The sequence below is a fragment of the Pteronotus mesoamericanus genome, unplaced genomic scaffold (genome assembly GCF_021234165.1).
Source record: "Pteronotus mesoamericanus isolate MK-2021 breed Mesoamerican mustached bat unplaced genomic scaffold, CSHL_Meso_final contig_50, whole genome shotgun sequence".
Classification (NCBI taxonomy): Eukaryota; Metazoa; Chordata; class Mammalia; order Chiroptera; family Mormoopidae; genus Pteronotus; species Pteronotus mesoamericanus.
The window spans coordinates 31511675-31526020 of record NW_026555186.1 but is presented as its reverse complement, the minus strand read 5'-3'; the positions used below and the strand labels follow the sequence as shown (position 1 = coordinate 31526020).

At 45.6% G+C, this 14346-nt stretch overlaps 1 protein-coding gene across 1 annotated transcript in view; it reads right to left on the bottom strand.

Moving 5' to 3' along the window:
• Positions 1–4315: 4315 nt before the first annotated feature.
• The window catches only part of THBS4 (thrombospondin 4), a 56485-nt gene continuing 46454 nt past the window's right edge, over positions 4316–14346 (bottom strand). Inside the window, exons 16-22 of the mRNA XM_054578539.1 lie at positions 12034–12227; positions 10929–11107; positions 10258–10306; positions 9962–10158; positions 9179–9351; positions 5050–5189; positions 4316–4534 (exon numbers count right to left, since the gene is read on the bottom strand). Coding sequence (XP_054434514.1) covers positions 4473–4534; positions 5050–5189; positions 9179–9351; positions 9962–10158; positions 10258–10306; positions 10929–11107; positions 12034–12227 — 994 coding nt within the window. The 3' untranslated portion in view covers positions 4316–4472. The remainder of the gene's footprint in view (positions 4535–5049; positions 5190–9178; positions 9352–9961; positions 10159–10257; positions 10307–10928; positions 11108–12033; positions 12228–14346) is intronic.

Sequence of the window (14346 nt, the reverse complement as noted above, 5' to 3'; positions counted from 1 at the left end):
CACAGCTCTTTCCCAATCATACCTCATGCCCCCTCAGGACCCGCGATCTCAGACAGAAGTCAGGAGGAGGATAGACAGTGGAATTCGTCCCAGTGAGTGACTGACGGCTCAGACTCCTAGGACGTTCATATGATTCAAATAAGGACCTTACTAACCCGCATGGTCCCCCAACAGGGATTTGAGTGACTGTGTTAAACTTGAATATAAACATTAAAAAATCCCAGGTGTGACTTGGGGGAGAGGGCACCACACCTGCCAGTCCATTTCCATGGTGTGTGCCTGGCTAGGCTCTCTCAGGTGCTCCCTAATTTTCACAATTCTACTTCTCCACTTTAAAGAATTGAATATATGTGATATATAATGTGTATATTTAAGGTATATAATGTGTTAATTTGATATACTCATATAGGGTGGGGCAAAAGTAGGTTTACGGTTGTGAATATGTGAAATAGTTTTTTCTTGTATTATTATTTTTGACTTAGTGTATTATTTCCCATACAAACAACTGTAAACCTACTTTTGCCCCACCTGTATATTATAATATGATGGCTATTGTATCTATACTTAGTTCCTCTATCACATTGCTTAATCATCCTTTATTTTCAGTGGTTAGGATAATGTTTAGTCTCTTAGCAAGTTTGATATTGCAGTACAATATTTTGTCTATATCTATTACACAGTGCAGTAGATCTCTATGACTTATTTAGTACTCATTGTAAGTTTGTATCCTTAAACAACATCAGTCTTTCCCCCCCACTCTCCATTCCTTGGTAACCACCATTTTACTCCTTGCTTTTTATGAGTTTGACCATTTAAAATTCCACATGTAAGTGATACCATGCAAATTTGACTTTCTCGGACTTATTTCACTTAATAATACGCTGGGGGGCCATCCATGTTGTTGCAAATGGCAGAATATCCTTGCTTCTCATGGTTGAATAACATTCCATTTTTTATGTACATATAGAATTTTTTAAATCCATTCATCTGTTGATGGATATTTAGGTTGTTTCCACATCTTTGCTATTGGGAATAAAGAGACCTGTGGGAATGCATTGGTCTCTTTAACATCCTTTTTTCATTTCCTTTGGGTATATACCCAGAATGGAATTGGTGGATCATGTGGTAGTTTTCTTTTTTATCTTTTATTTTTCAGGAACTTCTATGCTGTTTTCCTTAGTGGCTGGACCAATTTACATTCCCACCAACAGTTCATGAGGGTTCCCTTTACTCCACACCCTCGCCAGCACCTGTTCTATCTCTTTGACAGCAGTCATTCTAACAGGTATGAAGTAATATCTCACTAGGGCTTGATTTGCATTTTCCTGATGATTAGTCATCTTGAGCATCTTTTTTTAAAATTTAATATTTATTAAATTTTTTCCATTACCATTTAGTCTCCTTATACCCCTTCCCCCAGCAATCACCACACTGTTATCCATGTCCATGAGTCCTTTTTCATTTTTTTGAGCATCTTTCCATGAACCTGTTTGCCATTTTGTTGCTCTCGTTGGAAAAATGTCTATTTAGTTACTGTGCTCATTTTTAAATTAAATTTTATTATTGAATAGTATGAGTTATTTATATATTTTTCATATTAACCCCTTGCAAAAACATTCTTCCATTTAGTAGGTTGACTGTTAATTTTGTTAATTGTTTCTTTTACTGTGCAGAAGCTTTTGAGTTCGATGTAGTCTCATTTGTTGATCTTTCCTTTTGTTGTTTGTGACTTTGGCATTGTATCTAAAAACTCATTGCCAAGACCAATATTGAGGAGCTTCCTCCCTATGTTTTCTTCTAAGAAGACTTTCCCACTTCTTAAACAAATAGTTTTCTGATAGTTTCAAGCTTTCTATAAGAGCTTCCCAGATATGGAGGCGGAGGGATGACTAGGAATAAGACAAGATGTACCCAGTTGTGTGTTGGTATTTGACAACAAGCTCTATGGAGTCCTGATTTGTAGTGTTTGCCAGTTTCTGTGGTGTAACTCTTCCAACCAAAGCCAGTTTCAAACTATCGACTTTTTAACCACTGGCTCACAAAATTCTTAAAAATTTAATGGTTGGTTCTTACGAGCAGGTATGCGCTGGCTTTGGCACACCACTGGATCTACCTGTGCTATTTGCTCCCAGGCTGTGTATAATAACTTTGTCCTCTGGCACTGTAATAAGCTCCCTGAGGGATAGAACTACGTTTTAGATCTTCTGTGGGTCCACGGTGCTCCCATGGTTATAGTCACAAGGGTATTAACTAAAGAAACTATTTCCTGTGGAGAGATTGCTTTCTTGGAGCGACTACACAATTAACAGCAGGGAGACTGGCAGGTGGGAGGCTGTGTAGGCGAGAACCTATAGAAGCCATAGGATGCTCTCAGTAAGGAAACCAGGCTCACTGAAAGTCCAATCAAGATACTGTAAGATTCTTGATTCAGCTCAGATTCCCATCCAGATCTGATCAACCAACACACTTTCCTATTAGAAATTAGTGTATTTCATGTGCAGTACATGGTATGCACTTCAGTGTTAGAAATTCTTCAACAAGAGGATTTGTGGCCTTCTTCACAGACTGCCTAGTATAAAGTGACAAGGACTCAGAAAAAAGGGCATTGAAATAGCTGTGTATAAAGTTATAACCGAACTGTACCATAGAGTAGATGAAGACCGAGTAGGCCAGAGAGCTCCTGGAAGCCCTCAGGCTCAAGAAGTAAGCGTTTGGTGAGATATAAATAGTGAGGATCAGGGAGAAGATTGAGAGATGGCAATCTTCAAATAAATGAATTTGGTTCTCCTTTTGAGATTTTTGGGGGAATTGGGAGAGATTTGCTGTATGTGGAACCAGAGCCTGAAAAAGACCTATGAGAGCAATATGGCCCAGAAACCCATGAAGGCAGCTCCTGCAGCAGGATCCCCGGGAGACCAGATCGTGACAGAGAGGGAACAGTGCTGGACAGGCCCGAGTCCTGTCCACTCCCTGAAGACTGTGATGTAGGTGGTCGAATGTCCAGAATGGAGGCAACATACACCTCGAGGCTTTGTGTGTGTTGGGGGGGGGGGGGGGGGGGGGGAGGTGTATGTGTGTGTCCTGAAATCCTCTGTCTCTCACACTGGCCATGCATATGCCATTGTATGTTCTATTGAAATTATAAAACTGTGCTGTTTATCGTTTATTTATGAGTTCAGATATTTCCAGGAATTCTGGAATAGAATATATTACTAACCAGCAGTAATCTTTGAAACAAAATTCTTAAGGAATTTGTAAAAATTGGCCTGGATCTTTGCTTTACAACTGGAATGGAATTTTTAGTGCACAAATGAAGCAAGTTTCTGCCCTGTACAGGCAGCGATGCTACTGATGTCACCACGGTTAGGCCATATGTTGTGAGCAGCTTTTTGAGTTGTAGGAGGGCTTATGTGGTCTATATATACCATTGTCCTTGTTACTTGAGGCATTTACCCATCCACTTGCCCATCAACCCAGTGAACATTTACTGGGTATCAACTACATGCCAGGTATAGCCTACCCTTTGGATCCACAAGTTTTGCATCTGTGAATCCAACCAACCACCGATTGAAAATACTTGGGGGGGAAAAGGTACATTGTTGCTGACATGTACTACGTAGTTAGGCTTGTACTAAACATGGAGCCTTTTTGTCATTATTCCCTAAACAATACAGCTATTTATATTACTTTAGATAGTATAAGTAATCTAGAGATGATTTATATTATGCAAATACTTAGCAATTTTACATAAGTGACTTGAGCATCTGTGAATTTGGGTATCTGCAGGGAGTCCTATAACCAGTCTCCACTGGATAGATACCAGAAGATGGCTGTACTGCTAGGCATTTAGGGATACGGATTGTAGACCTGGTCCTTCACGCTCAATAAGCGTATATTCCACTAGGGGGAGCCAAATCTACATATCAATAAGCCTGCAGTAATTGTTGAAGGTGCTGGCATTGAAGTCTCTGTGGGTGTGTGGTGTGGAGGAGGGTATCCGAAAGAACTAGGCAAATATTTCTGAGCATTAGTCAGGAAGAATCTTCATAGGGAAGGTGCCTCTGAGCACATGTTTCCGAGGGTCACCGAATAAGGAGGGTGCTGATGTGTGCCTGGAACTGTAAGGTTTTGTGTGAAGCTAACTGGTGTGGGCAAAGATGAGATCTTTGGCCTGAGCACCCTGTTTCTCACACATGCTCACTGACTGACCTGGTCTTAGGAAAGATCCCCCCACAAGTTTAACGTTGATGCCTCAGGACAACATACTTGTGTCCCAGGCTTCGATGGTGTGTAAGTGACATCTTGAGTAACATGGTTTTTAGAAATTATCTCTTCTTTATTGCCACATTCACAGGAAAAGTTTGATATATTTGGGCTGGTAAAAGAAAGCCACAGTACATATAAAGTTGTAGGAAGTTAAAAAATATATGGCTTTAGTATTTGGAAGAGCAGTTGTGAATTGCTCCTTGGGCTTATTTATCCAGGCGATCAAAATTCTGGGTTTGAAACTCTTGGAAATCTTCTGGGATGGTGTCTGTGAACAAAAAAGGCACAGGGGTTAGGAAGGCTCTGTAAGCCCTGGAAACCTGCTCCGTCGCACCCAGGGCAGGCGGCCTCTAGGGGTCACTGTCAGCCTGCCCGACGGGGCCTGCAGCCATTTTCTACCTCAGGCTGCTTTGCAAATCATCGTGGGGAACCCCACGAGTGCTCATTCACAGGCACAGAGAATATTAGCAGGCAGAGTCACTTTTGAGTCTGTGATTATGTTGGAACTTTGTGAAGGTAAAAGCTGCCTGAAAATTAAACCTGACTGAATTTCTCACAGGACCCCAAATCCTATGTCAAGAAGTTAAATTCTATGGGTCTCAATTTCCTCATCTATCAAACAGCAAAAATGAGATGTACCTTTCACTACAGTTACACAGGGACTAGCAGGTTTTAATGACTATGTGACATGAACATTGGGCCTCTGGGAGGAAAGTGTGCTATAAAAATAAGGAGGCATTATTTAATTCCTTATTATTGTACAATAATAAGGAAGTACATTACCGTTGCAGCGATACTTGAGGTTGGACCAAATGATGTTTTCTTGGGAGAAGCAGAACACGCCAAGCCGGCCTCCCCGCATGGTGGTGTCTATGGTGACCCCAGAGTCAGCCACCAACTCGGAGCCTTCATAAAATCGCACCCTGCAGACAACACAGCCCGAGTGGGTATCCATGAAACTCAAACCAAGGTAAGGGAGCAGTGCCCCCCGTGAGACCCAGGGCTCCCCCTTCTCATGCACGTGCATCTTTGCTCTGTTTCCTCTTCTGTTTTCCACAGACCTGGGTTGTACTCTAGCTATTGCCCCTTCCCCACTGGATTGGAAGGAAGCTCCACGAGGTCAGGGACCAGTTGTCCTCCCATCTCCTGTCTCTTCCAAGGCTCAGCAAGACATTGGGCACAGAGTCAAGCTCAATGAGTCCTTGCTCATCCGTCACAGAAAAATCACAATGTGACCCAGGACCAAGAAGCTTTGGGACTTCCTTGTTCTGTGAGTTGCCCTGGCTAGACATCATGCCTAAAAAACGCTGCTCTCTCCTAGGTCTCGTTAGTTTCACCTGGTGGGAGTCAAAGCAATAATATTCATCAGGAGTGACAGTACTCCCTAAAGCAGGGTTTTAGAAATTTGTGGGGTCATTTTTGGCTGTCTCTGTGGCATGAATGACAGAAGCCAGGGATGCTGGTTGGCTTAGAGGGCCCTGGAAAGAACAATTAAAACTTGTCATTCACGTATTTCACAGAAATAGAAGAGACATTTCAAAAATTTATATGGAACCATAAACGACCCCGAATAGCCACAGCAATTTTGAGAAAGAAACACAAAGTAGGAGGGATCACAATACCGGACATCAAACTCTACTACAAAGCCACCATACTCAAAACAATCTGGTACTGGCACAAGAACAGACCCATAGACCAGTGGAACAGAATAGAAAACCCAGAAATAAGCCCAGGTCTCTATGGACATCTAATATTCGACAAAGGGGGCAGAAGCATAAAATGGAGCAATAACAGCCTCTTCAACAAATGGTGTTGGGAGAGCTGGACGGCTACATGCAAAAAATTGAAATTGGATCATCAGCTGACACCATACACAAAAATAAACTCAAGATGGATAAAAGACTTAAATATAAGTTGCAACACCATCAAAGTCCTAGAGGAGAACATTGGCAGGAAACTCTCAGATATCCCACGCAGCAATTTTTTCACTGATATGTCTCCTAAAGCAAGGGACATAAAGGAAAGAATAAACAAGTGGGACCTCATCAAAATAAGAAGCTTCTGCACGGCGAAAGAAAACATCAGCAAAATGAAAAGGGAGCCAACCCTATGGGAAAATATATTTGCTAATGATACATCAGATAGAGGTTTGATCTCCAAGATATATAAAGAACTCACTCGACTCCACTCTAAGAAGACAAACAATCCAATCAAAAAATGGGCAAAGAACCTGGGCAGATGCTTTTCTAAGGAGGAGATACAGAGGGCTCAGAGACATTTGAAAGGATGCTCAGCATCACTAGCCATCAGAGAAATGCAGATCAAAACCACCATGAGGTACCACCTCACACCGGTCAGCATGGCCATCATAAACAGATCCACAAACAACAGGTGCTGGCGAGGCTGTGGAGAAAAGGGAACCCTAGTCCACTGTGGGTGGGAATGCAGACTGGTGCAGCCACTGTGGAAAGCAGTGTGGAATTTCCTCACAAAGCTGAAAATGGAACTGCCTTTTGATCCAGCGATTCCCCTGCTGGGACTATACCCTGAGAACACCAAAACGCCAATACAAAAGAACCTATGCACCCCAATGTTCATAGCAGCACAATTTACAATAGCCAAGTGTTGGAAGCAACCTAAATGCCCATTAGTAGATGATTGGATCAAAAAATTACGGTACATATACACAATGGAATACTACGCAGCAGAAAGAAAAAAAGAAGTACTAAACTTTGCGACAGCATGGATGGAACTGGAGAGCATCATGCTAAGCGAAATAAGCCAGGGGGTGAAAGACAAATACCGTATGATCTCACCTATAAGCGGAACCTAACCAACAATGCAAAGATGCAAGGAAAATATGACCAGCAACACTGAAAGGAAAAGAAATCAACAGAGACAAGAGGGAAAGGGGGGCAGGGAAAGGGAAGGGAAGGGGAAAGTCAAGGAACATATAGCAAGGACTCATGGACAAAACCAAAGGGGAAGAGCTGAGGGAGGGAAGGTGGGAGGGGGCAAGGGAAAGAGGTGGGGGGGAGGCAGAGACAAATGTATTTAAAAAGTAAATAAATTAAAAAAAAATAAGTAAGACATTAAAAAAAAAAAAAGGCAGATCAGGAAAACAAAACAAAACAAAACAAAAAAACTTGTCATTCATTCCAGACACCTGGGTAGGTGAAGAGCCTGTTTAATCAATACCCAGGTCTAGAACCTCACTCCCTTTTACTTGTGAACATGTATTCTTTTTTTGTACTGTTTTAATAAAGGGGTGTGAACAAGATTTATAGTTGTAATACAAATGAATAATACAATAATTAATAATACAAAAATTAACTCTTTTGTGTACTCACAACTATAAACCTACTTTTGCCTCCCTCCACCCCCAGTATAAACCGAATTTTCCAGGGTAAGCTGAGAAATTGTTGAGTCCTTTGTTCCATTCGAAAATTAAAAGCTGTTCAAAAACAAACTCATAGATACAGAAAATAAACTGGTGGTTGCCAGATGGGAAGGGGGTTGGGTAAAAAGATGAAGGGATTAAGAAGTACAAATTAGTAACCACAGAATAGTCACGGGGATGTGAAGCATAGCATCAGCATAGGGCATATAGTCAATAACACTGTAATAACTGTGTATGGTGTCAGATGGGTAGTAGACTTATGCGGGCGATCACTTGAAGTTGTATCTCACTACTCTGCTATACACCTGAAACTAGTAATAGTGAATGTCAACTCTAATTGAAAATAAATAAAAAAACTGTTTACCATTTTAGAAGTTCACATCACTACTGGTAACGCTAACTGAATATTTAAATCACCAACATAAGAGCTGGATTATTAGAATGTTGCCTTCACAGGGATTCCAGGGAGAGGCACAAGTAAGTGTCTATTTCATTTTGTGTTTTGGTGTGGTTATGTTCAATCATTTTCATATAAAGTATTCTTATTTCTCTATTGTTAGGTGTCAACTTGATTTTCTAAAACTATATGTGCAGGTAGGTTATATTTTCTATGATTTCTTTTTGCAGAAGAGAGGACACTTAAATATTTGTTATAAAAAAGGGGTATTGGGCTTCCAGAGTTGAGAATAAGATCACGTTACTGGGAGACAAAGAGTGCATTCTATGTATCATCTCAGAGAAGAACAAATGTGAGTTAGCCCTCACGATCTCCTCTCGGCCCCGGCTGCTGTCTTGCCCTGCTCAGGAGACTGCCACGGGTTCTCCTTCGCAAACGCACCACATAAGCTGGCGGGGTGTCCGTCTGCACACTGGAGCAATGAGAAAGTGAGTACCTGGTCCAAATTTCAAAGATGTAGTCCTAAGCCATCCTAGCTTCTGAGGATAGTTTTCATTGTTTAAAAAAATAGCCCTACAGGGAAACAAGGCAGATTACATTGACTTGCTTGAAGATCAGGTCATGCCATGTGTGGTCATTGGGAAACCAAGATCAAATAAAACACAGGCTTAGACCTCATGGGGTTTACATCCAGGGGGACAAAGAGATTCTAAGGGGCTCACTGCAGTGTGAAACATTCATGGGTGAGTTATCATACAGGGCCCGGGGGGGTCCTGGGGGGCGGTGTGGATGGAGCCTTGGCCACGAATCTCGCCTCACATGGGTCCGCCTGTCCCTCTCAGGCTTCTCTACAGAACGTGGCAGAAGAACTCTAGTCCCCCTATGCTGAGGTCTCCCCCAGAAGGTCCTTCTACCCTCAGTTTGGTCCTAAAGCCCAGGTGGTCAGCCTGAGCCTTGCTCCCCCAGCCCTTGCTGCGAGCCCGAGGTCTCGGGAGCCCTGGCAGGCCCTCGCAGACAATCCTGGGTCAGGCCTACTCAGCGCAGCGAAGGCTCTGAGACGCAGAGTGAGGGTGTGCTTTGCTTCCAGTTCAAGATGAGATGAGTCGCCCGCCTACCTGATGTAGCCCACCTGGGGCCTGTGCTGCAGGAACCAGCGATAGGACACCTTGTCCTTCCAGCCCACGTTCCTGGAGTCCTTCCACAGCAGCCTGACCTGGTCACTGGTGTCCCCGGTGTGCCACAGGGAATTTCGGAGATGCTCCCCGGGACCTGTCTTAGACTTAACAGCCTGGACAATGACACGAGCACGGTTTTAGAATGGATGCACAGACCACCCTTCCTGGCTCCACGGGGCAGTGAAGGGGTAGCGAATTCATGGCTACAACCTGGCTGCCTTGGATTTGAACAAGAGCATAAACCCTTAAGACACCACTTCTACTGAGGTATCCCAGCCCTGGAATAATCAGCCCTGGCCAATATTCCACTCACCCCATATTTTTCCTGCCAGAAACCTACTGCTTCCCACAGGTGCCTGACGAGGGTTCTGCAATCTGCCCTTTCTCCAGCAGGAGTGGCAGAGGCAGCCTCTCAGGCCTCCTGTGTAAAGTTGGCCCCACCGAGGAAACAGATGAGCCCGTTTCCAATACAGTGTGCTTGAGATGTACCCCCAAATCTTCACCTCTTGGGCCCTACTTGGGCTGATGGTCTCACCACTAGCGTCCCCCAGAAGTTAGAATGGAGCAAGGACCTGGGTGGGCTCTAGTGTTCCCTGACTTGAACGCCAGCAAGAGTGCAACCATTTCTTAGATGAACAAAATGCCATATGGGAACATACAGAATTTAAAAGGCATGTGAAAGGCCCAGAAAAAAGGGAGATGAGTGACTTCAAACCACCCTACCTTAAGCTGAATGCCCGGTTCTGCAACAGCTCGGAACGGGGTGGCCTGCCAGTACGTCTGCTCTGTCTGCTTCCACATGACCACGTAGAAGCTAGAGCTGTCTTGGTAACCGAAGATAAAGCCAGCATAGTCATCATCTGTCTGGGTATTTACGTGGAAGGTCCCTTCGAAGTCAACTCCATTAAAAGCCGTGTATCCTGTAAAGATCAAAATAAAATTAGAAAAGCAGACAAAGCGCCATGAGTACCTGGAAAGAGTGAATTCTACACAAGTGGTACCAAAGGCCCTGGACATACCTACTGCCAGCCCAGGGTCGCTGTTCATGGTCTGCACAATCTCCATGCCCTGTAAAGAGAGTTGAGGGAGTTAAGAGCAATCCTCGAAGGGCCAGAGTGAGCTTGAGGAAGCCCAGAACCTCAGGCATCATGGATGAACGGTCAGCGATATCTGACCTTCATGTTAAGACTTGATTACCTGAGGAATTGCTCTCCCTTGTTCTGTGCTCAAAGCTGAATGGAAATAATATTGCTAAAACTATCACTTAAGCTGACTCAGTAAAGCCTCAGCTGGTGAACATAAACTTCTAATGAATCTCTTGCTGGGTGATGCTGGAATATCTAAGTCTCTCTGTGCCTGCCTTCTCTAGTTGAGGACCCATGGGAGGCAGTGTCCTGGGGAAATTAGGCGCATGGCTGCAGGGTCAGGCTGCCTGGATCCCATTTCCAGCAGTCCTGACCACTCACCTGCAGGGTCACCACGGGCGATCACTGGAGCTTTACAGGGCTTCATCTCATCGTCTGTATACGGGGGCTGATGAGAGGACTTGGTCATGGGGCTACGGTGAGGGATATGTATGATGGAGAATAGTCCCTGGCTGGTAGGCAGGACTCCCTACATTCCTACTGTTCTCAGAGGGCCTGCGTCTGTGTTGAGGCAAAGCTGAGATGTTGCCAACCACGTGACACACCTGGTTTAGGACTACCCAATTTGGATCAATCTGGGCATCCCCTTCAGGGTCCAGGACCACGGTCTGGTAGGCCCTGAAGTCGGTCAGGGTGACCTCAGCATTCTCTGGGCAGACATCGATCCGATCAATGACCTTGTCCTGGTCGAAGTCTGTCTCACAGGCGTCTCCCACGCCGTCACCTGAGCGGGGTGGAAGGGGAGGAAAGGAGCTTACGGGGCTGCGCCCGCCACCACTCCTTGAAGAGGATGGGGCTGGACAAGGAACAGAAGTAAGCCCTGGGGCTACAGTTCTCAAACCACGTTGGGAAGAAGATCCCTGGCATCACCTATGTCTGAGCCTGCCCCAGGCCCGTGCTCAAGTCCTTGTGATGGGTTGGTGAACCCCACTGTATGTGATCAAAAGAACTTCCTGGGGACAGATGGAGGGGGGAACTGTTCAAAATTGGCCTTACCAGAAACCCTGGGTATCCCCTGAGGATGGTGGTGTTCACTACCTGGTGGATCTTTTGCCCGACCTTACATAAACAAATATCTATAGAACTTTCTAGACTACAGTGTAGAAAGAGCAGGGAAATTACTGTCACCGAAATTTATCTCTAAGCCCATAATTTCTGGTGGTTCTGAGGCTGAATCTGGCCCATAGCATGTTTTGTTCAGCTGACAGTGTTAAAATATTTGCAGCTGCATAGCTGGGGATGGGCGGGGCCTCACCAGCTCACCACAGTCCTCACCTGCTGTCTCGTTTCTGGCTGGGCGCACACCTTTCACATCTGGGGGTCTGTGACCCCACCTAGGTCATTTGCTGCTATGCCTTCTTGCTCTCCTGTGCCTTTTCTGTGACACCTGGCGAAGGGAGCAAGCAAGATGGCAGAGCAGCTCTCCGAGCACCTTGCACGGGAGCATCCGGCTGCCCCCTGCCCCTGGCACTGCTCAGAATCTGCGAAGCAGCTTTTCTCTGACCGTTGGAGAACGGTATCTACCAGATATCTATTGTCCACACAGGTTGCAGCTACTCAGAGAAGCTGGTGCCCTGGGAGACGTGTGTCACCTTCTGCCTGGCCGAAGGGAGCCTGGAGTCCTGTGCAGCCCTGGGCTGAGCCACTTACTGTTGCTGTCCTCCTGGCCTGGGTTGGGGACCAGCCGGCAGTTGTCTGGTCCAGGGGGCACCCGGTCTGGAATGCCATCATTGTCATCATCATCATCACACTCGTCACCTATTCCATCCTTATCAGTGTCCAGCTGGGCACTGTTAATGACATTGGGACAGTTGTCTGTGCTGTCCTGGTGCCCGTCGCCATCACTGTGGGAGAAAGGAGAGGCAGCTGCATCACGGGCCAGCAGAAGGCAGTGGGAGTCCAGCTCTCAGGAGGGAGAGTTTGGGTTTGGGGTTTTAACTGGGCCTGGTCTTTTATCAAACACGTGTGTCCTTAGATAAGGCTGCCCTGTGGGCCTCAGACACCATTTTCCCACTTCCTCAACCCGATGAAATAACAGATCACTTCCTATGCAGGAGATAAGGGCCGAGTTTGTGATTTTGTGCCCAGAAGCTCCTATCAGACCCTGGAGAGGACTAGCTGATCTCCTACGGAGAGGGAAGGTGTGCCGAGGGAACAGAGTGAGGGGCGGGGGAGCCTGACTGTCAGCCCCTTCCCAGTTTGTGGCCCCAGGGAAGATACTGGACCCTCTACGCTTCAGTGTCCTCATCTGGAAAATGGGAACAACAACAGAGCCTACCTCATAAGGTGGTTATGAAGATTAAATGATTAAGTGATTAAAATTTTGCACTTTCAATATTTATATAGGAAAAAGCACTTCTAAGTACCTGGTCTTAGGAAACCCTACAATGTTTTCTTTTCTGTTACTCTTCACAATCCCTGGCCGGTAGACCCAAGAAGGATCGGATATGAATGGCAAAGAGAACAGGGTAGCCCCTTCCTGAGAGGTCAGCAGGTAGGCTGGGCTCAGTCCTGGTCTAACACACTTCTCAGAACCCTCTTTCTCTGCCAACGTGACTTTTCTTCTTTCTAGGCCTTATGTCCCGTCCCCAGAGCTTTTCCTGATTGACGAGGCCTCCCACGGCTATCGTGGACCAGGGCAGATCCCCCCTTCACCCCACCCCTCCCAGGGCCTATTTTGGTCTAGGAACTGTCCCTGCCTGGTCTGGGATGGGACAGGGGAGGGAAGCCAGGTCCCAGTGCATGCCCTTCCGGCCATGCTTCCCAGCTGGGTCCCAAAGAAAGTGAGGCCAACCTGGACAAGCAGAAGGTGACATAGCTCCGATGGTGGCATCCCTGTTCCTGTAGCTGCTTTTTAAATCTTAAGATTGGGCTATTTCCATTAGCAGCCATTCAATGTAGCCTTGGACATTTTTATGCAAAAACAAGCAGTTCCTATCCTCCTCCCCAAGGTTCAAGATCGTGGGAATTAAAATGTAGCAGAATGAGTCATTTACTTTATGCAAATATCTAGAGGCTGGTGGAATACGATATTCTAGAAATTGCTTAGATGGCACTCAGAGTGCAGGATGACCTGTGATGGGGAACATTCTTGGTGGACATCATTTAAGGGAGTTATCAGGGTACCGGTCCCACCTTCCACTCAAAAGCGGAGATGTCCTGTGTCAGACTGTCGCCGTGTCGCCTCTCCTCAGTCTGTGATTACAGCAGCCACCACTTTGTGCGGGTCACCTGAGGACCAGCACTGTGTCGGGAGCTTTATCTACATTATCTTTCATTTCACCCTGACCAGCAGGATGCACTTATGATCTCTGCTTTGCAGATGAAGAAATTGAGACTCTGAGAGACTGAGAAGTACATTGAAGTTCAGGTAGCTAGTGTGTCCTTTACAGCAAGGTCACTGAGTACAGGATGAAGACGGGACTTCACAGGAACTGTCCTTGAGCCACGTTTAGCTCCAGAACTGCTGTCTGCAGGGCAACCTCTGACAAGAGGCTGAGACGGGAAGCTACAGTTCTTCTTGCTTTTGCCTTCTGGCATCCTCTCCCTCTCTCATCCCTGGCCCCCCACCTCTGTCCTGGTTCCCCATGGAGATGAAAGGGTTTAGAGCCTGGTTTTGCAGAAGCCTCTGGGGCAGCGCTGCACATGTCTATGTTTTTGGTGAGGTTCCTGCAGCGTCTGATCCAGGCTTTGGCCCAGGACTCCGTCCATGTGGGGTTAGGAGTGTTGACAAAATTCATTTGCATAGAAAAATTCCACTCAAATAAGAGAAGTATAACAAAAGAATTCCAAGGACTACGGAAGAACTGTGATTCTGAGCAAACTGACAGCTTTCTATTTTGGGATGGTGGCGAAGCTTTCCCGAACTGAAAGAATATAATAGAAAAGAGCTAGTATCTATTGAGTGCTATCTATGTAACCGGAACTGTAATATGCACTTTTCACAAATTAACTACATTATCA